This window comes from Bolinopsis microptera, chromosome 7 (genome assembly GCF_026151205.1).
Source record: "Bolinopsis microptera isolate Bmic1 chromosome 7, MBARI_Bmic_1.0, whole genome shotgun sequence".
NCBI lineage: Eukaryota > Metazoa > Ctenophora > Tentaculata > Lobata > Bolinopsidae > Bolinopsis > Bolinopsis microptera.
This window is the reverse complement of record NC_087078.1, coordinates 16,002,781-16,028,654: the sequence shown is the minus strand read 5'-3', so window position 1 is coordinate 16,028,654 and position 25,874 is coordinate 16,002,781. Positions and strand designations below refer to the sequence as shown.

General features: G+C 38.2%; 3 protein-coding genes across 4 annotated transcripts in view; 2 read left to right on the top strand and 1 right to left on the bottom strand.

The window, feature by feature from the left end:
- LOC134818412 (protocadherin Fat 3-like) overlaps positions 1–17,082 on the top strand; it is a 44,589-nt gene extending 27,507 nt beyond the window's left edge. The window contains exons 21-29 of one of the 2 annotated variants that reach the window (XM_063827941.1): positions 4,102–4,221; positions 7,280–7,407; positions 7,723–7,878; positions 10,031–10,168; positions 10,825–10,960; positions 11,546–11,647; positions 12,846–12,950; positions 14,529–14,638; positions 15,909–17,082. In XM_063827941.1, the coding sequence (XP_063684011.1) occupies positions 4,102–4,221; positions 7,280–7,407; positions 7,723–7,878; positions 10,031–10,168; positions 10,825–10,960; positions 11,546–11,647; positions 12,846–12,950; positions 14,529–14,638; positions 15,909–16,256 (1,343 nt within the window). In that variant the 3' untranslated portion in view covers positions 16,257–17,082. Of the gene's footprint in view, positions 1–4,101; positions 4,222–7,279; positions 7,408–7,710; positions 7,879–10,030; positions 10,169–10,824; positions 10,961–11,545; positions 11,648–12,845; positions 12,951–14,528; positions 14,639–15,908 lie in introns of both variants that reach the window. The other variant, XM_063827940.1, reaches the window with a different exon arrangement.
- Positions 4,567–25,874, bottom strand: part of LOC134818419 (kynurenine 3-monooxygenase-like) — a 927,626-nt gene continuing 906,318 nt past the window's right edge. The window contains exon 10 of the mRNA XM_063827960.1: positions 4,567–4,832. The gene's annotated coding sequence lies outside the window, so the exon portion shown is untranslated. The remainder of the gene's footprint in view (positions 4,833–25,874) is intronic.
- On the top strand, positions 18,385–25,056 carry LOC134818460 (uncharacterized). Its single transcript, XM_063828029.1, has 4 exons — positions 18,385–18,547; positions 19,076–19,147; positions 19,676–19,868; positions 24,635–25,056. Exons 1-4 carry the CDS (start codon positions 18,428–18,430, stop codon positions 24,799–24,801), a joined length of 552 nt encoding a protein of 183 aa, XP_063684099.1. The 5' UTR covers positions 18,385–18,427; the 3' UTR covers positions 24,802–25,056.

Below are 25,874 nucleotides of genomic sequence, written 5' to 3'. Positions count from 1 at the left end.
CAGCCTTGAAAATTCATCATGTCGCCATTCCATGCTCCACTACCCTTCAAACTTATTACTTTATTACGCACAGCTACATCGTGATTGACGATTCTAGAAATCTGATCTACTAAGTTGGACAAAATTCATCAGAAGTTGAGTTAACGTTCACTTTTGTTGCGACTGTAGCAAAGATGCGTGTTTTGAAACAATCTATAGTTCATCATGCTGCTGTACAATAAATTATTTCTATTTCGATTGAACACGCATATTGGAGGCTTAGACCTCGTAGAAGTCGGAAAATCAATCAACTGTGAAATCCAATCACCTGCAGGCATTAACCTTAAAAACGGGGGAAGTTCGAGCCCCAACGAATGTTCCATGATAATCATTGAGAACTCGATTGAATTTATCAGAATTAAACGAACGTAGTCACAGTACCAAAGTTACAAAGTTTTCATTTTTCAACTTGCAGAGAGCCAGTGCATTTAGAATGTGTGATTACGGTAGCAAAAAATAACGGCACTGCTACTACCAAATGTGCAGAATATGTATAATTAAATGTAGAATAGACTACAATTATCAATTCAAATAAAAAATATGAGTCTACGGACTTATTGTTAATGGTTAAGTTTTGGCCTCATCAAATTAGCCGCTAAACTGACCTGAGTTGAATGCGAAGGCTTTAATAATTATGTAATTCTCACCACAAGCCTAGAGACTTGTTAATAGTTATTGGAATATTTGTATTATAATTATAATATGAGGATGATATTATTTTATAGCTTTATTATGCTTATATTCATAAGCTAAAACATCAAAGTCTTAAAGCACTCATAATTTGGCTCTTAAAGTTATATCTTGGTCCAAGATTTCACAAACTATTTTGCTTGAGTATGATCATATTCTTAGAAGACTTTTAAGCCAGTTTATCTCCTTAGTAGCGAGATTGTAATGAATTGCAATAATCAATGCTTAAACAGAACATCAATGTGAATATCATTAAGCGAGCTTGAACAAGACCGGTGTGCCTCATCAAATAAACTGTAAAAGTCTTGGAGTTGGAGCTAGAGGGGCCTCTATTTAAGAAACTGTTGCAAAGGCCTAGTAACATGTAAATAGTAATTTAAATTTCTCTAGTTCAACATAATATTATCATCTTATAAATTGTAGTGGTAGACTAAGGCCTTTGTAGGCCTATGGCGCCGACATGGCTGGGTATGGTAAGGAGGGGAGGGGGTAGACAGGTGAAGTGAGACATCGTTCCAGATGTACATTAAACTTGGTACGGTCCGGAAACAGATCGGAGGTCTGTTGGTTCATGTGGACCCCTGCACTCTGCAGGTAGGGTTCATATGAATTATTGTCTTAAGTCGCATCCAGTGCTAATTGAGTTGTGATGGACATCATCCCAGTTTGTTTGCACGTAAGACTTGCAAAGGTCCAGAAACAGGTCAGTTGGTTCTTGTGGGGCTGCAACCTCCATGTTAGAGTCATCAGTAGAGTCGTTCGAAAGCAAGGACAAAAAAATCGCGATTATTTAGGCCAAAAATCGCGGCGCCGCGACAAGTCAAACTAGGCAAAATCGCGGTGAATTTGCGGCGAAAGATAATGTATTTGCAGAGCATTAAGTTAGATGTCATAAATTTGTTAACTAGCTTGTTAGTATAGATAGATTAGGGAGCGACAGGCTCGTTAGGCAAAACAATAGCATCTATATTAATAATCTTAAGTGTTAAGATCTAAACAGACTCTTCTTCATGATGTTGTTACTCGAATTATGAATAAGGGATGCACTGGTTCATAGGGTTAGGGTAATGAAAAATACTAGTCGGTTTGTGTGTAGATAGTAGGTCTGTGCGGCTTCTAGTGATAATATAAAATTATTATAATTATTACCGTACGTAAGAATTATTATAAAAGTTATGTTTATTATATAGAAACAAGGGGAGTAACTTACATATTGAGGCACTTTCCTTGTACCCATCGAGAATGACTCGGACCGAAAATTTCTAAATCGAAATTATTTTCAAAGCTTTTCTGGAAACTACTTTTGTTTATGTCTCATGCTTCCCTGAGCATTATAAGCCAAAAATACTTTTTCGGTCCGTACCTACATTCGGAAGGCTTTGGATGTGATTAGTTCCATAATTATAAAGAACGTGATATTTGGCCCTCGGATTTAAAGGAGAATGCGCAAATTTGGTCCTCAGAGAACTGGAATATTCGCAATTTGTCGCGAAGATCTGTTTGTCTCGGCAAACGTCAAAAATCGCGATTTGTCGCAGGGAATGGGCAAAATCGCGATTCTGCACGTGCCGCGATTTCCTTTTGACCTCGTTCGAAAGGCTTGTGTAAAGATAGCCGCATCTTATTCTAGCTGAATCGGGATGGGCTATTTTTCGGAGCGATCATTGCCAATGTTGTAGATGATACAGACATGACATTTTTATTCACTTTTTCAAGGGTGAGGAGGGGGAGGAATAAGGGATATTTTGTTAAGTAAGGACACCAGGGAGTGTCGAGAAGAAAAAATGGTAGAATTGACCTGCTAGTTGTTATACTTATTGAAATACATGTTTGTGTCCAAAACTTTATAAAACTTATTATAGGACAGCAACAAAAAGATATTTAGCTTCTAGTTCAATTTACAAATAAAAACAAAATTTCATCAGAGAGTTAACTTTGATATTTTATTTAACATTCTAGATTCCATGCATCTTACTGGCTTAATTTTATTAGATGATTCCATCACAAAAGTTTCAATTCAAAGTCCATATTCTACTTCAGTCTAAAATCTTAAAGGCTATCAGGAGCCTTTTCTTTTTTCAACTTACGAGGACCATCTTCGCCGCTACCTGGACCACCTTTCCAGACATGATCGTAGCTGCAAGCTCTATGAGGGCACATGCAAGCAAAAGGTCGTTTCCTCCAAGCGAAAGAGTCGTCCCACCTCCAGTTAAGTCTAGAGAAAGCCACCACTGCTTGCTCACCTTTCTTCCTCACCCTGTTGTCGGGTTGCCTCTTTCTGTCCCATTTGGGTGCCCACTTCATGTCATCTCCATTGTGGTGGATCCACTCTCCTGTCCCGACCTCAGCATCATCCATCACTTCCTGGGTGCCCAGCCAGATCCAGTTGTTATCATCCCATCTCTGATCTTCTGGTATAGGTCCGAAGGTGGTGTTGGCTGCCCATCCCAGCTCAATGTTGTCTTCTTTGCTGTCTACAATGGCCATGGTCAAACCGTACGACTCGCACAGATCCTTGGCATGATACCAAGTAACATGTTCAGCTATGACGATGTACCTTCCACAGTAGTTACAGACATAAGGTGCCTCCATTTGTCCAAAAGTGTCATCCCATCGTCCCCTCTTGTTGACCATGACAAACCTTTGGTAATCCTTGTAGGGTCTTTTGTACTCCTGGTCCGGCTGGTTTCTCATCCAATGTGTAAAGTTGGGGTGAGTTCCATCTTGCCATTCCCACTCTTCTGGTTTAAAGCCTTCTTCTCCACGGTCCTCTGTTTCCAACATGAAGTCGTTGTTCTGCGTCTTCTCCAGGCCGATCCATGCCCAGTTGGCACGGTCGAAATGTGATCCCTCGTTATGTATTCCATTGGCTAACTGCAGTAAAATTCTGATATCCATGTTCTCATCCATGTTATGGACATCGGCCAGCCAAGCTCCCGTGTGACTGAAAGGCCACTCAACAGACTTGCATGCATCTCTGGCATCCCAGAAATTCTTCTTAGCCTTGAAAAGAATGTAGCGACAGGTTGAAACAACTCCCTGCCTCTGCATTAGGGTGGCCATCTTCTTTGCATTGATTGCCGCAGGGTGCCCCAGAATTAGAGACTCATCTGTGGCACCTTCGAAGTGCTCCCATTCCTTGTTCGATACCTTACTCGCTACCACCGAGAGGAGAGCCACTGTCAGGAGAACCCGCAACATGGCTACCTGCACAATTTGTTTAGTTACAATGAATAAAATATTACAATCGTTTCGTTGCATGCAAGGATGAGTTTAAATTTGAACCATCGTTCAAATAAATCGTTCAGCAGCTGCCAGCCAGCCATATTACGATTGATTTTTATTGATATTGCTAAACGCCTTTAATTTCAGGTTGGAGGATAAAGCGCAGCACTGGAGAGATCATGCGAGTGAAACAACAGAATGAGGACAGCAGAAGGAAACGCAGTTTGGACGAGGATGCTTCTTCCAAAAGAAGTGTCGACGAATCTGGTAAATCTCATCATATTCAGATTTAGATGTATAGGACACCCATGATAATGGACCGCAAATAATTGCTAGGAAAAAATAACAATGAAAACCGCATACAAACTCAAACCTACGTGTTCGATCTATTAAACGACTTTAAAATACTCATCATGAAAAAACGTGCTGTAGTACTTGGATTAGTGCTCCGTGTACTATAATACCTCGTAAATCCAGCGTCATCAGCCGTCTAGTGTAAAAATACTGAACTTGGTGCTGACTTTTCCTCTTCTAATTCTCAAAACAGAGGCCGCTCCCAATGGTTCTTGATATTGATTCATATTTCTAGGTATATATACGCTTCTTCATATCTATTAGTGCTTTTCATGCAACAAGTAAAACAAATCCTTTATGTCATGTTTCCAGGGTTTGGACTGGAATTGCCTGCTTAAAGAACCTCCATCGCATTACATTACATAATTTTCTGAAACATATATTACATTTACAATAAATTATGCAATATCACAACATTACAATCAACAAAATAAATTTAATCGCAGAATCTCAAATGCAAATAATCGTAAATTAAACACAAAAAACAAATTAAACATGCAATAAATGAATATACGAATGCGCATCTTTTGTCAACTTACTCCTTCATAAAATTAATTTTTGACAAAAAAAAAATTTTTAGACGGTAAAATAATGGTTACTAATTTATAAGTCACAAATAATAAATCAATACAAATTAATCACAAATACTAGAATAATTAATAGATATTAGGTAACTAATATAACTGAAAAACGATATATGTCGATACAAATTACAAAATAATATTAGGTGATTGAAACATTTCAATAAATTCATCATAAATATCACTACCATATTTACCCCAAATATTTAATCTTGATTTATAAAACTTGACAAACTTGTTGCGCAAAGCAGCTAACTTAAATCCTTGCGCAACCAATTTACCTAAAAGTTCGGTAACACAATTTTTTGTAATATGTAATGATGGTGGAGTTCAGAACTGAATTGAGATGGTTAGCCAATGATTGAATTTGAAATTGATGATTTTCTAGACATGACCGTACTAGACAACATGTTTAATTATAGACAGCATGTCTAAATTCTGTGTGGGTTTGTCCTCATACTTACTTTTGAATTAGTGAAAAAGTCATTATATTCGTAATTAGCTGTTACTTGTGAAAGCGACTTTAGGCTATCCGCTACGTCTGTTGCATACGCCACCTCTCACCGTGCATTCTGATTTCGACGTGGGTTCACCCTCATTCGAGAAGTCTTACAGAAAAAGAGTCTACCTAACCTGCTATATATGCAAATATATGCAAATATATGCAAATATATGCAAATATGCATGCCTCCTACACGTAATACGTAGTACTGATATAAATCCGTTTTGTACCAGTAAGACTCTGCTGTGTACATAATCCAGAGCATATAGTGCACAGTACTTAATACACAGTACTTAGTGCACAGTACCTAGTGCACCGTACCTAGTGCACCGTACCTAGTGTACAGTACCTAGTGCACAGTACCTAGTGCACAGTACCTAGTGCACAGTACCTAGTGCACAGTACCTAGTGCACAGTACCTAGTACACAGTACCTAGTGCACAGTACCTAGTGCACAGTACCTAGTGCACAGTACCTAGTGCACAGTACCTAGTGCACAGTACCTAGTGCACAGTACCTAGTGCACAGTACCTAGTGCACAGTACCTAGTGCACAGTACCTAGTGCACAGTACCTAGTGCACAGTACCTAGTGCACAGTTATTATAGGAACCGACCGGATTGGGGTTTTGGCTGCCGGACCGGATTCAGCCGGATTTGGATCTCAAATCCGGCAAGCCGGATTTTGCCGGACCGGAACCGGTGGTTTCAGAGTGAAATAAAGGCAGCCGGATTTTGCCGGTTTTTGCCGGATGTTGCCGGAAAATTTCCTTGCGATCTCGGAAGGCAGGCCTCCCCTTTGCAACACGAGCTCGGAAGCGGGAGCTCTCGATACAGGAGCTGTACGTCTCGAGAACGACTCGGACCGAAAACTTTCAAGTTAAAATTTTTCGAAGTTTTTCTGAAAACCACTTTTTTCCACGATTCAGGCTACCCTGTTCATTATTAGCCGAAAATATTTTTTCGGTTTTTCGAAGTCCGCACCTACCCATCGATACACAATTCTGGACTCGAGGTTTCCCCCGGTAATGTGATCTTGGAAGGCAGGCCTCCCCTTTGCAACACGAGCTCGGAAGCGGGAGCTCTCGATACAGGAGGTACGTCTCGAGAACGACTCGGACCGAAAAACTTTTAAGTCAAAATTTTTTTAAAGTTTTTCTGAAAACCACTTTTTTTCCACGATTCAGGCTACCCTGTTCATTATTAGCCGAAAATATTTTTTCGGTTTTTCGAAGTCCGCACCTACCCATCGATACACAATTCTGGACTCGAGGTTTCCCCCGGTAATGTGATCTTGGAAGGCAGGCCTCCCCTTTGCAACACGAGCTCGGAAGCGGGAGCTCTCGATACAGGAGGTACGTCTCGAGAACGACTCGGACCGAAAAACTTCTAAGTCAAAATTTTTTTAAAGTTTTTCTGAAAACCACTTTTTTTCCACGATTCAGGCTACCCTGTTCATTATTAGCCGAAAATATTTTTTTGATTTTTTTTTCGGTAAAAAAACTGAAATCCGGCAAAAATCCAGCCGGAGCCGGAACCGGAACCGGATTTTGAAGCCGGATATCCGGCCGGAACCGGATTCAGCCGGATTTCCGGTCGGTTCCTAGCACAGTACCTAGTGCACAGTACCTAGTGCACAGTACCTAGTGCACAGTACCTAGTGCACAGTACCTAGTGCACAGTACCTAGTGCACAGTACCTAGTGCACAGTACCTAGTGCACAGTACCTAGTGCACAGTACCTAGGGCACAGTACCTAGTGCACAGTACATAGTACCTAGTGCACAGTACATAGTACCTAGTGCACAGTACCTAGTGCACTATTGTGGTATTGATTTGAAGCCATTTCACCACCAGTAAGAGCTGAAACTGTACTATAAAACCGTTGCAGGGTCAGTATTCCACACAGTGCGACTAGAAGTAGAAGTGAGAGATAGTCCGTCTGAGGAGGAGGAGCACTTGTCTGCTAGAGCTGCTGTGGATATCAGTGTGTATCCTTACACAGGTGGCAATGACCAGGTTAGTGGGACCCAATATCCGCAAATTCTATGGATTTAGAAATTTAGCAATTTCTTTGATTGAAAATAATTTGACCAGGTTAGTTAGGATGATATCGTCAAATATTCCTTGGATTTAGAAATTTAGCAATTTCTGTGAAAATAATATGCCGTTCATTTCTCATTTACCAGCGTTTACGAGCCTATTATAAGGCCATAATAAGTGTTTTATCTATTATTTACTGTCATATTATCATGCCTCATAGACGACAAACCTCCAAACCATTATTAAGTCATGTTTATTCCCAATCTAACAGCTGTACAGAACATCTCCCAGGTGGTAATAATTGGAGCGGCAGCAGGAGGTGGTCTGCTTCTCATCATTCTGATATTAGTGTGTATCTTCATTGTGATGAGGCGGAGGAAGGCTAAGTCTGGTTCTAAGGATCTTACTTACGTCAATCCTACTGCTTACACTGATAAAGATGGCCGGGTGAGTTGGGTTTCTCTGTTTATTTTCTGAGGAGATTGAGAAGTTTTTTAGGAATATTTTTGATATTCAAGCAAGCAAAAAATCGTTCTGCTTCTATGGGAAACATCTAAAAACTTAGATTCTTGAATGTCGGGAATATATATATAATAGTCCAGTTTAAAATTTAAGATGTGGAAATTCGAAAATTACTGTCAGCTGATAAAACTTAAACGTGTCTGCCTGAGTGGCTGGAAAAAGGGTTAGAGCAACATAATAATCCAATTTGAACCCTTCATGAAAGTTCCAGTTTCCACAATCTTATTCCATTGGCCCTTCTCTAGGTTATCAGCTCTAGAGTACACGAGACTCTCTCAGAACTCCCATGTTCACGGTCAGAATCTTGTTGTGAAGCAAACCTTTTTCATAAAACCTAACATTTGATGGACGCCTTAATTGGGAGATTAGATCTGAATAGAGTTTTAAACTGATCAATTCTCACCTTTTTTAACTTGATTTTGGGAGTTCGAAAACTGCTGGAAACTCCAATAAACACCCCATATAACCTATACAAAAGCACTTTGCACCTACACATTAATTGTGCCTTTCTGAAAGCGTGAAATCATTCAACCAAGTCCTCAACAATTGCTTACCTTTGTTCGAGACAGGAAGTCAACCATCATTACGTTTGTCACTCCAATCGTAAATTTTGTTCTTCATTTGCAGCGTCCAAATTTTCAAAAATAGAAACGATCTAGTAATTTTTTAATTGCTGTTGCAAGGTTGTGTATTCTTAAATTTTTGCCAGTGCAGCCCTGCAACAGCATCAAAGTTTTGTAAGATCTTTTCGCCCCTTTTCTACTAATCTGTGGTCAAATATTTGACCACAACTGACAAAGCAAATCTTCTTGGCAGCATTGCTTGTTTGATCTAATAGCCAATCAATAAAACCAAAGGTCTCTTGACTGGATTATCACAATATAGGTACCCAAATTTTAATGAAATAACTCTGCACCATTCCTTGCATTGCACCGAAAACGGCGTAATATAATACATGCCTACTTCGTTATATCGAATTGAATGGAGTGTCAAATTAATGGAAATTAGATAAAGTTGTTAAATCACGCTAGATCTGATTCAGTGCTGTTAAGTAGTTCTGGAGTTCTATGTTGGGCGTCCGTAGAGGTTCTGGAAAGTTAATTAGATGGTGAAGAGTGGTTGTCATGGTTACGAGAGCATGTTGGGAGAAATGCCGTGAAAGTGATTCTGAAATATCGTGGAATTGTGCGTATTGTTTGCACTGATAAAGGAATCCTCGAAAAAGTATGGAATATATTTTGTTTAAAATGTGCGCGCATGATGTTGTAATAGAATGAAGTTTCAAATCTTATCTTTAGAAATGTTAAATTTCTGGAAATTGTATGGCTTTTTTACCAACTCAAAGAATCGTAATATTGGGTACAGTGTCACCAACTAATTTTAAAATTTTAGCATTATTGCTATTAAATAAGAATAAAAATATTCCGGAAAATTAAATCAAGGAATTGGTGGGCCCATTTAACGTTTCCATGAAAACTTGAAGCGGTTACAATGAAACTTCACCAAATCCCTTGGACCGTGAACAGAGTTTTTATTATCAGCTCTTTATCGGGAACCTGTTCAACCCTGGAACTCAACTGTAAAATTTGGGAACTAAATGTCATGGGGCGTACTAAAATATGCTATCGCATTTTTTCTCTAGAATTTTCGAATATTAAATTAAATGTCAGAATTCTCCCGAATAAAAGCTGTTATTTTGTAGCTTTGATTTTGAATTTAAAAATAATAAAAAATGAGACGGCCACCCTTCTGACTTCTGTGCAACTTCAAATTTTTAGAACCGAGAGTTAAACTGAATCATTTATTTTATTTCCTAGAATCTTCGTGAATTAGTCCCAGTGAAGGCGATTTTTGAACCACTTCCAATCTTACTTCTTCAAATGTACTACCAGCATTCAACGTGTGACATCTCTCTCTAAACCTTTAAACCAAGGCACATATCTTATCATGGCGCCTGTAATCAGCAAGAGAAAATTCGCTTTCTGAACAATAGCAGAATATATTAACTTTGATGAGTAACTGTTTGACGATATTTTGAATTTATCATCCCCTCTAATCTACAATCCGTTCCTCACAGAATATAACCGGGGACGGTGGGTATCACAGCAGTGACATAGAAAAAAAAGAAATTGACATAGTATTACAAGAAATGTCAGGGTTCAGTGAAATAAAGAGAAACGTTACCACGAAACATACCCCTTACTCTGTTGACGAGGTAAGAATAGTTATACTTTATGTCAGAGTTACTATAGGCTGGTTGATAGGATTTCATCTAAAAATTAAAATATGCCAACTGTGTGGAATTTTAGTACTGTATGGACTATGGCCCTGGTTATATTAGTAGATGAGGAAGAAACGCTATTACTAGTGTTTGCGTCAAATATCTTATACGATCTAAAGTTACACTCTTTACTCAATTTCGTGTGTAATTTCATTCCGATTGACATACCGCACTTCGTAATACCTCAAATGTTGTTTAGAATCTTGTTAACATTGTTAAGTTTATTGTGTTTGACTGAGTTGAATGGAAGTATTACACCTCTCGCTGAATAGCACAGACAGAGATTCAGACACATACCATTCATACTTCAAATTAGGCTGTAAATGTACAAATCGTCCGGCAATTTGTTGAACAAACAAAAAGAAAGAGGCCAGTGTGAAAATTTTATTTTCTGTATAGCTTCAAATTCGGGACATTTATTTTAAATAAAACCTTTCAAATAATCATTAATAGCGTTCGAACTTAAAGCAAAGAATATTTCTGTAAAAAAGGGGAAATTTTATTTAGTAATTGATGCTATGTAAGAAATTTCGGCTTGAAAGCTGTAATAATCTGATCCTTTGTTCAAACTAACCACTGTGTCTTTTCAGTTGGGAGGAGAATTCAGAGACACACCACTATTCGAAATGGGAGACTCTTCATACCACACATCCTCCAATCCCGGGTATCTCAACGTTAGAGATAAAACAGTCCCCCACAAGATGAGTGTTTCTACAGTATTATCTGGTAAGTCAAACACAAGGAAATGTTTTATAAATCTCACGTGCTTTCTGTCTAGGCTATCACGAGGATCCTGTTATGAACGTACATGATACTTCATCTTTTAAAGTTTAAACGTCACTAATTTTTTAACAGTTTCCAATTTTCTAATTTGCCAAACGTGTCCACCGTTCAGGCACCACTTTAAGTCGGCATACTTGAAACTAGAATGTACTGTATTACAGTACTCCTGTATATTTCACCACTAATCTGATAACGGACACTCTATACATAATTATTAAGTTCATTATTAAGTTAAATTTATACATGAACACTCCAATCTTCATGTATAGGGTTTGATATTTTGTCTGTCCCACCTTGCAAACAGGTTGTAAAAAACAGACTGATAAATAAAAACTTAAAACTGTGTAACACACAAACTAACACACAAACAAACAAACACACAAACTAACAAACTTAAATGTTTTGGTTGGGGAGGCGGATTATCATTGTGAAGTACTGTACTACTCATGAAGTACTGTACACGATATTTTCAACCCATGTTTTCAAACTAACAAACTGACAGATAAACTAAAAAACTGCCCCCTCCAGATATGAGGAACGATGTCCAAGTATCAGCAATACCACACCGTCTGACTGGATCCCTCGCTAGAACTGGGAGCTGTGAGAGCGTACACGTGTTCGGCAGTGAAGGTAATTAGTTCACTAATTATTTAATTTATAATTCATTGTTGGTATTACATTTTGTACAAGTTTACCCTGGTAATAACCAGATGTCTTATCCCTGAAAACAACTATAATTTTATACTTTATAACAATGACGGTTTATAAATTATAGTGGTGGCGACTTCTATTTCACAGAATATATTTTATGTACAGAATATATTTTATGTACTCAACTCAAGTAACCATAGAAATATAGTTTGTAGAGTATTTTTGCCGATAGATTCAAATGGTAGGCCATTTGATGCTTCCGAAATCGTCTGAGTATGGTAGCCGTTATCATAAAACTCATAATTATTCTTCAATTATGATTAATCATTAATAATGTGCCGGAATATTTGAGTGTGTGTTAGATTGTTTTTGAGCCCCTTTGATCTTCTTTGATCCTTTGGGACAATCACACAGTAAACAGTTGAACGAGCGTTTGGATTGTAGGTGGTCGAAGAGCCGAGTTTAAAGATGTTCAAAAGGTACCGTAAAAGGTACCGTCTGTACACACTATAAGTATACAGTGTCTGTAAGGTGTCCAATAGGCAATGTTTCTTATGGTATGAGTACACTATATTTGTACAAGGGCCCTTGCTGTTTATTACATCACATCACTTTGTCTCTGAAACCCAGGAAACTGCTCGGTTAAAATTAGCGTAGTTAGTTAATTAGTATAAGTTAATTAGTTAGTCTCCTCAAACAAGGCTACTACCGTCACATTACCCCTGTACCAGCTTACGGGTGAAGATGTTGCGAATTACTGTAGAAATCAGGCCTGTTCGTGATTGTGTGAGGTATTTTTAAAATGTGTTGGCTGGTCCGGCTGAATTTATTCATGTTATAATTAGATTTCAAATAATTTAAATCTGGGAAATTAGGCGCACGATCTTAATTTCAGGTGAACAATGTGAGCCTAAAAACCATGATATGGTGATAAATTTACGGTGGAAGTCAAAACATTTTTGATAAATTATTCAAACAATTTTACACCCTTTGACCAATCATGAACATAAAGGCTTCCAGCATCCTTGATAGCGGAAAATTATCCTGACATACATTTTCTAACTTACCTTCTACTTTGCCATGTAAATAGCTCATTGACTAGGTAAATATTGCACCGTTGCCATTGGCGACCAGCTAATGTTATATTATGTTATACTAATATTGTGTAATATTGCAGGAGGTGGTGAAGGTGACGCAGTTATTGACGCTCATAATCTCTTCAACAAGTTAGCAGATATAGATGACGATGTCAGCGTTATCGACAAATCGAATCATTTTTTAGGTTTGTACTGGAAGCTAATGGATGTTTTTGTTAATTTTTTAATACCGACTACTTCTGGACGAAACTACTGTCCAGACCCCACTGCAGGAAACACAATAGATCCTGATTTGGATTTCAGTTTCGTTTCTATGGATTAGTTGGATTGATTATTATTCGTGTCTCGACTACTGGTTAAGTAAACTAAAGTCTAACTGAGATGGGTTTGTCATGACAGAGTTTATATTAATTTTCATCAGAGGTAATGTCTGCAATATTGGATATTATAATACACTTTCGTCTGTCATATTCACATAAACCACATAATCTCCTAGATAAAACAAACAATAATTTTATTATAGTGAGTCAACGACAAGTTAACTGAATATTCGTTATTTAAATAATCCCAGTGAGCTCCGCGTGACCGAGCCCTTTTTAACCCTCTCTACAGTCTACAGCGCCGCCATACCCTATATTTTAATCCTGTCCCCGACACGAAATTAACCCCTCTAATTCCATCTGTCAACCCTGAATAGAACTCACATCAAAGTAAAGAATCTTCATCTAAATCTAAGATGTCTGAAATGTCCTGCGTTTCAATGTAAAGCGTTATTTCCCTAATGTTTCGGTAGCAATTATTTTGTAGAAGTTGTTAGGGGTTGAATTATAGATTAAATACTCATTTATACAGCCTTTATTTGAATGATCATGCTACTAATCCACGTTTATCACATTGAGATAAGAAAGTAGTCTAAGAATTAGACAAGAGTATGAATAAGTTGAATAGAAATTTGTTCCTTTAAACGCATACCAGGAGACTCTAAATAGTTGTTTATTCGTACCAACAGTTCATTTGAAGTTCATTAATTACTGATCTGATCATTTGCAGGGGTCAACTCCCTTCTTTCCTTCTTGAGATCACCCTCAGACAAACCTGTGCAAAATTATAGGTTGTTAATGGTAACCTGTTGTTAATGGTAACCGATATACTAAGTCATTCGTACCGGTCTAGATACAGTGTTACAGTGGCTGAGTGACACTGATCGATAGGAAGATTGAGTTTTATAGATTTCAACAGATTGGTAATGATACCCCTGCTTTGATGTGCAAATCATCGTGATGTAGCAATGGTGTGCACCGTTCAATTTGGCTAATTTTAATGGAGGAGAAATATTCAATTTGGATGTTGACGCGAGTAGCTCGGAAGATCCAAACATTTACGAGTTATTACGGATTTATTTACTTAAGTTAAGATTATTCAGTACCTAGTAGAAGGGATAAGAAATTGAAGGAGAACCAATATGTACCTGGCTATAATTCGGTTCTAACTTCCTTTTACATAGCTAGAATAAACATCGTTAGAAGGGAGTAGCTGAGACTAAAGATTCAAAGTGTTTTTAAGCCGGCTTATAATAAACGGTTACACTCGTATGGGGTTATAATATTACTTAAACTTTCCAATATTTCATGACCAGCCAGCTTCTCATCAACCCATCACTTCTTGATACCCTGACATGGGCCTATTCAATTACTCAATTAAACCAATTAACTAATTACCTCTTAATTAAACCTATTAACTAATCACCACACCACTTCCACCAGGTGATCAGGATAGTGCGTTCAGCTCGCTGGGATCAGGCTCAAGTAACGGAGACCAGGTCACAACACCATACCACACGGAATATCTCCAGGACTGGAAACCTGCCTTCCAGGTATTATGGTGGTAGTTGTAATTATTATACAATTATTGATGTGCAGTGAAGGGTGGTGGGGTGAGTTGCACTTGGTGGGGTGAGTTGCACGTGGGCGGGTTATGCTCGGTTATTGGGGTACACTGTACAGACTTCAGAAAGGGGTGAGGTTTCAAGGAAACTGTAATCAGTCGTCCGAACTATATTTTCCCGCTGATTATAATAACCAAAGTTCATTGTTATGTCTGCATTGTTCATTGTTCTGTCTGCCGATAGAACTCTCAAATGTTGGAGGTGCACCACCAGAACTCATGCCGTTAAATCTGAAGATCTGCTGGCAGTTCCACTGTGATAATTGCTGGAGTGTGAAGTGTGAACTAGGTGGTACAGGTTGACTCTGAGTTAACAGTCGGAGATCAAACTCCACGCCCCTTCTCCGCTACTAACCTGTCCGCTTGAATTGGGGTGGTCTTATGCACGTGAGGGGGCTTTCATCGGGCATTTGCAGTTGTCTCCGTTAAATCTAGGCATGCGTCAATTTGACCTCTCTCAATGTGGGGAACTAGACGATACGTAGAATTCTGACACTATTTCATAGAATTCGTTATAAATGGCTCTTTATCTGTAAGTCAGGAATTTTTTATGAATTTTCTGTTCCGAAAATTCGGGTGAACTATTTCCGAAACAGTTGGGCTAAACATTGAGACAATGAACTGGAGCCACGAAGAAACATGAATTAAGCATGTACAGAACTCGTGACCTTAACTCCCAGGATTGAATTTTTGTGCGTCATAGTTATTAATTTTGCTGCGGAAATTGGTCGACAGCACAGATTTGGAAGATTTGGAGTGCCCCGAAAAGGTGAATGTCGGCACATATCGATTGCCCATCAGTAGATCATTGCCCCTAACTTCTTAAGGCAACCAGGGTGATTTGGTTACTGAGGTGCCCAGCTTTTGATTTTCCAGAAAAACGTTGCTTTTTAGACAAAATATAAGACATGCAGTCATTAGTTGCAAGAGTTGCTCTTAATATTATTACTAACTGATACTGAAAGCTTCTGTTGATAGCATTACCGACTGATGACTAACTGCCAACAAATTGGGCTAATGTGGTTATTGAGGAGCTTTTGATTTTCCGGAAAAAATGTTCTTTTTTAGACAAAATATAATTTCTTGGACGTCTACTCATTAGTTCCTATACCAGGAGCTGCTCTTACAACGATTAGTAATTACTCTTACAACTGCTAATACTATTACTGACTGAATACTAACTGACTGCTAATTTTCAGAGTGTCGGGAAAATCTGCGAGGGGATGCTCCGCAACGATAAACAGTTCGCCTACAAGTCCAACTCTGGTGATATATCAGTGGAGAACGTCTACTCCAATCAAAACATTCTGTCCACCCCACGTGACAACCACAGTCCAGCACGTGACTCAGAACCAGCCAACCACAGTCCAGTAGATGATAGAATCTACGAGAATCAGAGTCCAGCAAGCGATGCTCTCTACCAGAACGCTATAGAAGTGACGCCCACTCAGCTAGCAGGATCAGTTGTGTCATCGTACAGGGGGAGTAGAGAGGACGTTATCTCTGGGCACTCTCGTAGTCCTGGACGAAGCGAGAGTAGTTGCTAGCGAGTTACCAACAGTTACCAAAAGTAACTTTTAGTTTACATGGTTACTTGTACAATTAAAGACTCCAGTTGTCAGCGACTCACCAAGAGTTAACTTGGTTACTTCTAACGAGTTACCAACAGTTACCACAGTAACCACAGTTACCAACAGTAACCAAAAGTTTGCGGCAGATACTTGTGTGAGAAATGACTCGAGGTCCCCACCCTGCTGAATAATATTTTCTTATCCCCCACCCTGTTACCAGATTTATTAACTTTCAGACTTTTATTTAAAGACAGTTTCTGATTCCGTTCAGTGAAATCTTGACTTTATTATTGTTGACATACCTTTTGTCAGCGATAATCTTTTTACATTTTGTTAACGACCAGATTTTTATTTGCTTTCCAGAATTACAGATCAGCAGACTATAATTGAATTTTACGGAAGGGTTTACACGAACTCTATCGTTTTAGACACAGGGCGTGTTGATATTGAGTGGAATATGCTGTTAATAAAACATTGTAGAGACTAGAGTATTATACAGATTTATCATGGATTCATAATGTTAACAAAATGGTTACTTTTTTCTATAACAAAAGTTTGTATTGGATAATAATTTATTATGGGAACTAAATTTGTAAGGTTTCGCCAACGAATAATACTAACCGCTGAGCGGCGAAGTAATTCATCGCAAACAGTGAATGCGTCATATTTAAAAGGATTTTATTTTTAAATCTCTTTTAGATAAATTTTTAGATTTTATGATATTTAACAGCAATTAATCCGATCAGTGCTTGTAACATAACAAAGTGTGTAATATTGATAACATTTCTGTTAATGGTTTACAAACAAATTAGTTTCATTGCTCAAGAACTTTTCAAATCCGAAAATAAATCCCCCAAGTCTGCCAGCCACCCTATTTCACAATAGGTGGCTGGCAGACTTGGGGGAACCACGTGGTCCGACCACTATAATATACGTCATCAAGTAGTTAACACGCAAGCTTGCAGCACCGTGGGAAATTGGAGTAACTCTAACTTCTAAGAACCAATTAACACGGATTATTGACTAAGTTCTTTAGAATCGAAAAAATTCAAACCGGGAAAATCGCCATTTGGCCACGCCCTTTTGTGAAATAATCTTAAATATTATAGTTGCGCGGCTTCTGGACATCGTTATTCATTATGACTTTTGAATTGGCTCAAAATGATCAGAATGGCCATATTTATATACAAGTTTTATATAAATATATTGCAAGTTTTATTGGTTAAAAACTAATTTTGGCACAGACCCAATTTTGCTAACATTTGATAAAAACGTGTCAGACACTTCTGAATCTGGATGACGTGGTCTAAACTAACCGTTCCCTTAAGTCTGCCACTGCAATAGATCTCCTTCGTTGCGTAGGAATACTTTGTGCTGAAGAAATAATTACTTAAAGTATGTGATTTTCTCGCCAATAACGGCTTATCGAACGGCGAAGACACGGACAGCTTAAAAACAGTTATTTATCCATAATCAAGATAATTTACTTTTTATTAGAGATGATGATATTTATTGTAGAGACATAACAAATTGATTTCCCATACTCTCATGTCTCTCATGGAATACTCTCATGGAATTTCGTGCGACCTAAATTTACTGTGCATAATCCTGATTCCTGAGCCCTAAACATTGTTTTAGACCTTGTAAATGCCAACTTTATTCCGCGTATAAGATTACAATAAGTACACTGCTCAATCTAGAGGAGTTGAATCAACATGGCGAGTCTACATGTTCCAGACTAAGGCGCTTCTCAAGTTTCACTCCGCAGTTTTGTGAGAGGCCCTTTTAAATTTACAATAGGAAGTTTTAGTACCAGCATTCGGGGTACGGGCTCGTTATATCCCTTAAATGTGAGCTTCTGAGCCAAAACTTCCATTGCTCTATAATAATCAGATGAATATATTTAAATGGGTTAAATGTTATCAATGTTTGTAACTTAGTTATGATATCTTGACGGAGACGAACCTACTCTTGTCCACTCTCTGAAATTAACACAAAGTTATAGCGCTACGTCTACTTAGAAATTGAAATAAATGTGTTTCTGGAACGAGACTCTTTCTCATTTATCATAGCCTTTTCCCACACAATTCTCACCAGCTAACCTCAGTCCAGCAATGTAGCACATACCAGGAATACCTCTGGTTACCATGGAAATACCAAGCGTGGTTTTGGACGGGTTGTGTAGTCTTGGAGAGCTTGACAACACTAGTTTCGCTAGTGTTGTGGATGGAGTTTACGATACCCTCTCCGGTAAAACTACCACTCAGGTAATTAGAATTAGCTAATTAGGTAATTAGCAAGCTAATTAGGTAATTATATAGCTAATTAGGTAATTGGATAGCTTCTTTTGGTTCTTGTTAAGCTACATGTTTAATGTAGGGAATAGAAGTGGCGAGGTGGTGTAAGGTTTTATTGACACGTGACAATGACACTGGGATTTGGATGGTTGTTGATGAAATCTGATCGTGTAATCGCTGCCACGTGTCACAGCAAATTTACATAACCTCTCTGATATTGCCCACTTCTGTTCTTTGCTGAGTTTTAACTTGTTATTTTCTATCTAATATGATTTTGTAGCTTTTTCAACTAGCTATGTAGCTATAACGCCACCTATTAGTCAATAATTTATCTGTTAAAAGACTTTCTTGCATTGTTGTGAATGGTGGTGTTGAAATTGTAAATGGTGCAAAACTGATATAATGTGTCCTTATTTGATATAAGGACCTGATAAAACTTCAATATTGTAGTTCAAGTCGTCTATATTTAGATTTGAGTTGTCTAAAGTGCTTTTTCAGGAGCTGATGAAACGTCTCGAAATCAATCAAAAAGATGCAATCGTGGACAGTTTGATGCTGTTCATATCCGAGGTAATCACCACCAGCCTTTTTAATAACATAACCGACCATCGTCTCTAATGACACAGATGGTTCTAGATTATTCTAAAGACTTCATATTATTATGACATTACTAACTAGTGGTTTACCGCGTGTCTTAAAAATGTGTTAAAAATGTGACAAATTTTATGACTTATGACAAAGGGCATTGAAATAGTTAATAGAAGTTTTATGGTTGTAGGCCATTATGATGCGGAAAACAGAATCTTTGCTCTGTTCGTTGACAAATTATTCCTGTTTTGGTTCTGATTAGACAATTTAAAACTCTAGAATCTCTAGAATCGTCCAGAACAAAATTCAGAATTTCATGGTCTTAACATTGATAACATTTTCTACGAGCCCTGCTGTCGGGCTCCGCCTCCATATTGTGATGTCAGGTATTGAGTTTTGTTATAAAACACTCTGGTTATAATGCGCCTGCCACTAATTCCGGAATATTTGAAATATCGTTAATTAATTAATCACTTAATTAATTATACCCTGAAACTATCCCCCTCCCAGGCGTGTAGAAGGAACGTGAACCCAGGAACAATCGGGGAAGTTCTGCAGGATCTGCAGCTCCCTCCGGAGCGAGTATCTAGATTCCTGGCATCCCACAAGGTCAAACATTTGACCCTTAAGTCTGTGTTAGCCGGCACTAAACCGGGAACTGGGTCCATTCTTGATGTGAGGTGGAAACTAGAGTACGCTAGAGGTTAGTTGATATTTTAGAGACTTTTATTAGTTGACTAGTAACTATGGTATTGTTCTCTAATCGTAGCTAGAAATTATTCAACAGTTGTGTTGTAGAGAAATATATTACTGTATATTATATATAATATATAAGTCAAACCTGCCCAAGCTAGAGAGCCATGGCAGGGCCAGCAAGCAAGGCCCGGACCAAAACAAACTGAGCCGACTGAGTATAGAAAATATCAATATGGAAAAAATAATAACAATAATAAAAGAATATAGAAGAAAATATATTACTGTGTTGAATCACTGTATCAGATGGGAAGTATATCAGCTTTACATTAATAGTCATTCAATAATTCGTAAATACACGTTAACATGACGAACTAACAAATCAACAATAAATCCTATTTCTCACTAACTTTAATTGAACCTAAACACACAGAGCTCATATCACACGGACTTACTACCACTACCACTACACTCCACCTCATCAATAACCATGTGATGATTCTTATCCGGAGTAACCAGAACTCTAACATTCTCGTTCTGTCTTCTCCCCGCCACAATCTTCATTCTACCTACCACTCTTACAAACTCCTCCCTGATATCCCTACACCGAGACGAGTATATGATAGTGTTGAATCCCACTGAAAGGTAAAGGAAACTGTACATGATAGCGCTAGCCAGAGGTTTCACTGACTCCACAAAATCCAGTGTCAGGGAGAGGTAGTTAACACAGTAGGGCAGCCACGTGACCAGATTGAACAAGATAACCGTAAGTAGTGATATAGCAACACTGAACTGCTTCCTCCGCTCCAGATCCCCGATGTACTGGTCCACTTGTTCCGCGGACCGCACTCTTGGCTCGGTTGATCGTGAGTGCCTCAACCTCTCTCGTTTTAGTGTCATCTGAGGGTTGTTTCTCAAAGAGAGCTCTCTGCCGAGTGTTACCTTGATGTCCCGAGCTGCAGTGGGAGAGAGTGATCGACTCTTATTGGCTCGAGTATGGTTAAAACTTGAGAGCGAAGACGGACCAGGTAGAGTGCGATGAATCACCAGACTTGAACGCGGAGAAGTGCCGAATTGCATACCGAACAGACTTGATCGCGGTGAAACCCCAGGTTGAACTCCAAATATGCTGGAGCGCGGTGAAACTCCAGGTTGAAGTCCGAAAATGTTGAACTGCTCTCCTCCCACTTTATTCAGACTCTGGGAAGAACTTCCAGAGTGCATGGAGGCTTTAGCTTCCTCGCGGTGCACTGCACGCTGCACTGGATGGGTAATGTGCCGGCGGTATTCTTTAAAAATATAAGTGTAGCAGTAGATCATAACAGCTAACAGTGGTATGGGGAACAGAAGTGAGGTTGTCTCTAGGATCTTGGTCTCCAAACCTTGTTTAAACTCGGCCAACATGCACATGCCCACAGTTTCCTCCCAGTGGGGCCGGCCCAGGTTTCTGCTCATACCCCACGTGTACAGTGCCACAAACACCACCAGTGGCACCAGCAGCCACGCCATCATCTGCCAGAACCTGTGATAAGATGGTCTGTAGTGAAGAGGGAACCGCACTGCGCTGTACCGCTCCCAAGAGATAACAGTGAGCAGGACGAAGCTGAGCCGTGAGAGCAGACCTAGAACGTAAAGTGCTGCGGTGCACTGTTTGAGGTAGTGGAGGGTAAGAAAGAGGGCTGCTGTGCTGAAATCTATCAGTGCTAGAACTGCAATGTAGGTGTGAGGCTTCAGTTTCTTCTTCTTGATCACTAGTATGAACACGATTGCGTTTGCAACTGAAATGGTGTAGAGATCAGAGCAATAGGAATGAGTTTTAATTCAAAAGAAAGTGGAGATTATTGTTGATATCATGAAGATTGAAGAGATATTCTAAAAGTGTCTTACGATATTGAAATTTAGGATATTGAGTGAATACTTACGAATTGCTATTAGAGATATCAGAGTTATCACGGTGTCAAACGCAAATTGAAGATTCATTGAGTAGTAATCTTTCAGCACGTTATACTACCTACAATACTTAGTGTTAAATTCATTCTTAATAGACTGAGGATTAGACAGGTGTTAAACCTGTTTCTAAAATATGACACAACGCAAGGTAAAAACAATGTTAAACAACGTTGAACATGTGAAAAACGGTGGCACACAGTAAGCACAACAAAACTCCCCTCCACCGGCGTTAATTAGCCAGAAAAGCGCTGACGAATTTAGCGAATTTAGCTGTTATAGAATAGCATGGATCTATTTATAGATTACAGCATTATTAGAGTGAACGTCTGGGCGGATACCAGTAATATACCCTGTTAGTGAAGTTAACGCTTTTATTACGTTGCTAATACGGAGGGGGCCGTTTTGCTAATTGGTTGTGATCAAATAACCACAGTATGAATAGCAATTAACTATGACCATTAACATAATTAACCATAATTGAATTAATTTGTCATACTCCATAGTATAGGAGCGGAACAAACATGTTTCATAGTCGAATTACCATTAATTACAATGTCAAGGCAACGGTCACAATTTAACTGAACAGATTTACCTGATGTTTGCCACTCGAATTTTTAAGAATGTCCGTGGAAATGATGAACCAAAATAGAGATGATGAAACGATACTAAGATCTTAATTCCTTCAACAATTTGACCATTTAAATCTTGACCATTCTCTTATCGACAATTATCATAGTCAATAGTCAACTAACTTCAATCAATATCAGATACCGAAATTGCCGAAACGTCTATAGAACTTGCACACCCTCCTCCCAAAAACTAGGCGGATATAATTAATACACTAGTGAAGTGAGCTAATGATGCATTATATTATGTTTTACATAGTAAGTAAACTACGTAATTTAACAATGACAGTTAACAAAAACTTAACATCAAATAACGTCAATTTTCAACTGCTTCCATGTACGAAATGTCAACTTTTGATGCGCTCATCCAATGAATGCACAGCATTCTTTCAACTAAGGACCGTTCATCGAGGAATAAGAAAGGAGCCAAAAATAGAACACTGTCGGACTGCTGCCAGTCAGTAATCATTCGGCAATGAAGAATACAACTGTTACTGGTAACAACAGCAGTATAATTAGCAATTGGAAAATGAAGAACATTACGTATAAATCTCTTTGTGTGAAGCTCTTCCTATTAGTCGTATAATTTCTTTGTTACGATCCAATTATCTAAAGCACCTCCATTGTCACTAACGTACAAACAGAGCAGAAAAAATAACTTTAACATACGATCAGAAGAGCGAGTGTTAGTTATCGGCATGTGTTTCCTTAACAATTGCTAGCTGTGGATTACTCAGTAATTAGTCACGTGACAGGGCTATTAGTAGGTGACATGACCAGGATATTGTCTCGTAATAGATACTGATATTACGATTAATATAGCGATCTATTGGAATATTGCACTGTTTCAGGGCTTATGTCGTAGTGATAGTTAGCTGTATCACGTTTCATGTGATAGCAGTTTCTACATTTAACCTTTAAATGGAAACAATCGAAATCGGTGGCCAAATGATTTAAATGAAAAGAATGGAAATTGGTAGAGTGATCTCTCTGTGTTTTAGTTTGGTATTGTCATGAAAATATAAGGAAACAAACAGTTTGCAATATCTATCGTTTCCGTTTCTGCAGTGAGAAGTGGTAAACAAGAACAGCTCATTAGTACCCGTTATCTTTTAACATTCAACGCTAGAATTGAACTTCTGCGTCTGAGATTAAACCATCGATGCATAACGCTGACGTATAAAGTCAAGTAATTTAGAATCCCAAAAATGTGGACAACAACAGAGATAAGTACTGTTATCTTCAGTTGATGGAAGTATTGTTCTTATCGGAAGTAACGGTAACCAGGCATGAACCACATCACTAAACGATGGCAAAAGATATGCGTAAACTGTAAAGGATCGTTCACATATTACGCAAGCCAAATTTTGGCCATTTCGACCACCTCTGTAGCTATTTTGGAGAAATGACTGTAAGCGTTTTTGAGCTAATTATACATAATAATATGTGAACACTAACACTTAAAAAGGGATAAAAGTAACTAATTGCAGTGTACTATTATACGTTTACAACATGTTTACAACACCTCATTAATCATTATAAGAGAAAGAAAGAATCAAAATGAAGTAAAAAGTAAAGCGATTAAGATAAAATAGATATTATCATCTCTCAAAGGAACACTCATGAAATGAGCAAACATATGCCAACCACAATAAAATTCTGTTCCTGATCTAGGGGCAACTCCCTAAACTCTGGAAATAGGTCTCAGATTATTATAGGCCTATCGAATGTCGTTTAGGGCCCATAACATTACAAAAGAGCTCGTGCAGGTCTAGATACAAATGTCTGGCATGATTATAAGGCACCCAATTTAGGCCTCTCTCGCAATTTAGGCCTCTCTCGACTACACAGAGTCTGAATTAGTGTCGTTAGTATCGGGGCAGCTGATTTTAATTTGTCTCATTCGTAGAAATGTGTATTAATTGAAGATCAGTATTACTGTTCAATGTTCATCCTATCTAATCTTATCTAATCAGTTTAGTATTCATCATACCCTCTATCAAGTAATGACAAACAAGAATTGTTGATTAATTGAACAAATGTTTGCTGTTATCATGCCATTATATAAGTAAAATTTTTCATATTTTATTTGTATTATTAATCTGTATTTGTTCAAGGAAACAAAAAAAATTGAAGAAATACATTTTATCAACCCAATTTAAATCTATTTCTCAGTTAACAATCATTATATAATTTTCAGGTGACGGTGGAAGTGCAGTTGGACCACGATATTCCATACAACTATTAACTGACAAGGAACCCCTACATTTCTACTGCAGTCCTGCACAACTTGACGATTTAGTGTCTCAACTACAGTCAGCTACATTTTCAATTGACAAATTTATCAACAATCAGTCAATAGCATGATGATTTATTTGTTTGTTTTTTTTTGTTAATTTGTGTTTTTGGTTAGCTTGGACATTTTTCCCCTTTTTAATTTCCATTGCAGTGCTTTGACCGAGTTTTTTTTTCTAGGAGACATTATTTGTGTGGACAATCTTGTCAGTTATCTTATTCTATTGACTATTCTATCGTTATAATCTTAATTTTGATACTTGTTTTTTCATGAATGATTAAATTGTATGTAACAACTTCTTTATCTGGTTACAAATTATAAAAGTATATTTTACTATTTCTGGCTGAAGATGACGAAGAGGGCTATTCACGAAGTCTACACAAAGTTACAATTGTAACGCGCCATCATATAATTATTAGAAATAGTGGCGCAACACGTGATTAGATCAGTTGTGCGCGCACGTACGTCACATGACACATGCGTGCGCGCAACCAACAAATCGATAACAATTATAATAATACTACAGTACACACTAGTATGGTCGACGTTCATACTTTCACGGTACAAGTCTGATGTACTGATACGAAAGATGATTACATGGTCCCACACCGCTGATCCCTTGGTCGATTACGAAAGCAAACATGTTCAGTTCTGCTATTGTTGTGTTCTTAACCGACAACGAGATGTAATGGTGTTTGGCTCCAGGCTCAGTGGCGTAACGTTGCCTGTATAGTAGTGCATAGACCATATATAATAGGCGCGACTCACATGTTCCATATGTTTTGCATCACTAATTTTAATGCAAAATTTGCCATACCCCGCACAATTAAATGGGACTCTGAAAAGACAATATTTTAGAGCCACAATTATGTACTCTAAAGTGATACACTAGCCCGACCATTGGGACTTACAGTGTACAGAATAGAACTCCGTATTATGAGTTTGGGATGGTCATTGAGCTGAACGGAACAATGTAACGGAGGGGGTAAAAATTGTTATAATATTGATTACGTAATATGTGAACAACTCCTTACATACTTCCAACACCTGAAACGCTATCAAGCTTCTATTGAAGGTAAAGTCAATGCAATATGGAAGATCGAGGTCACATGTCACATGTGCAAGAGTGAAGAGTGCAGAATGA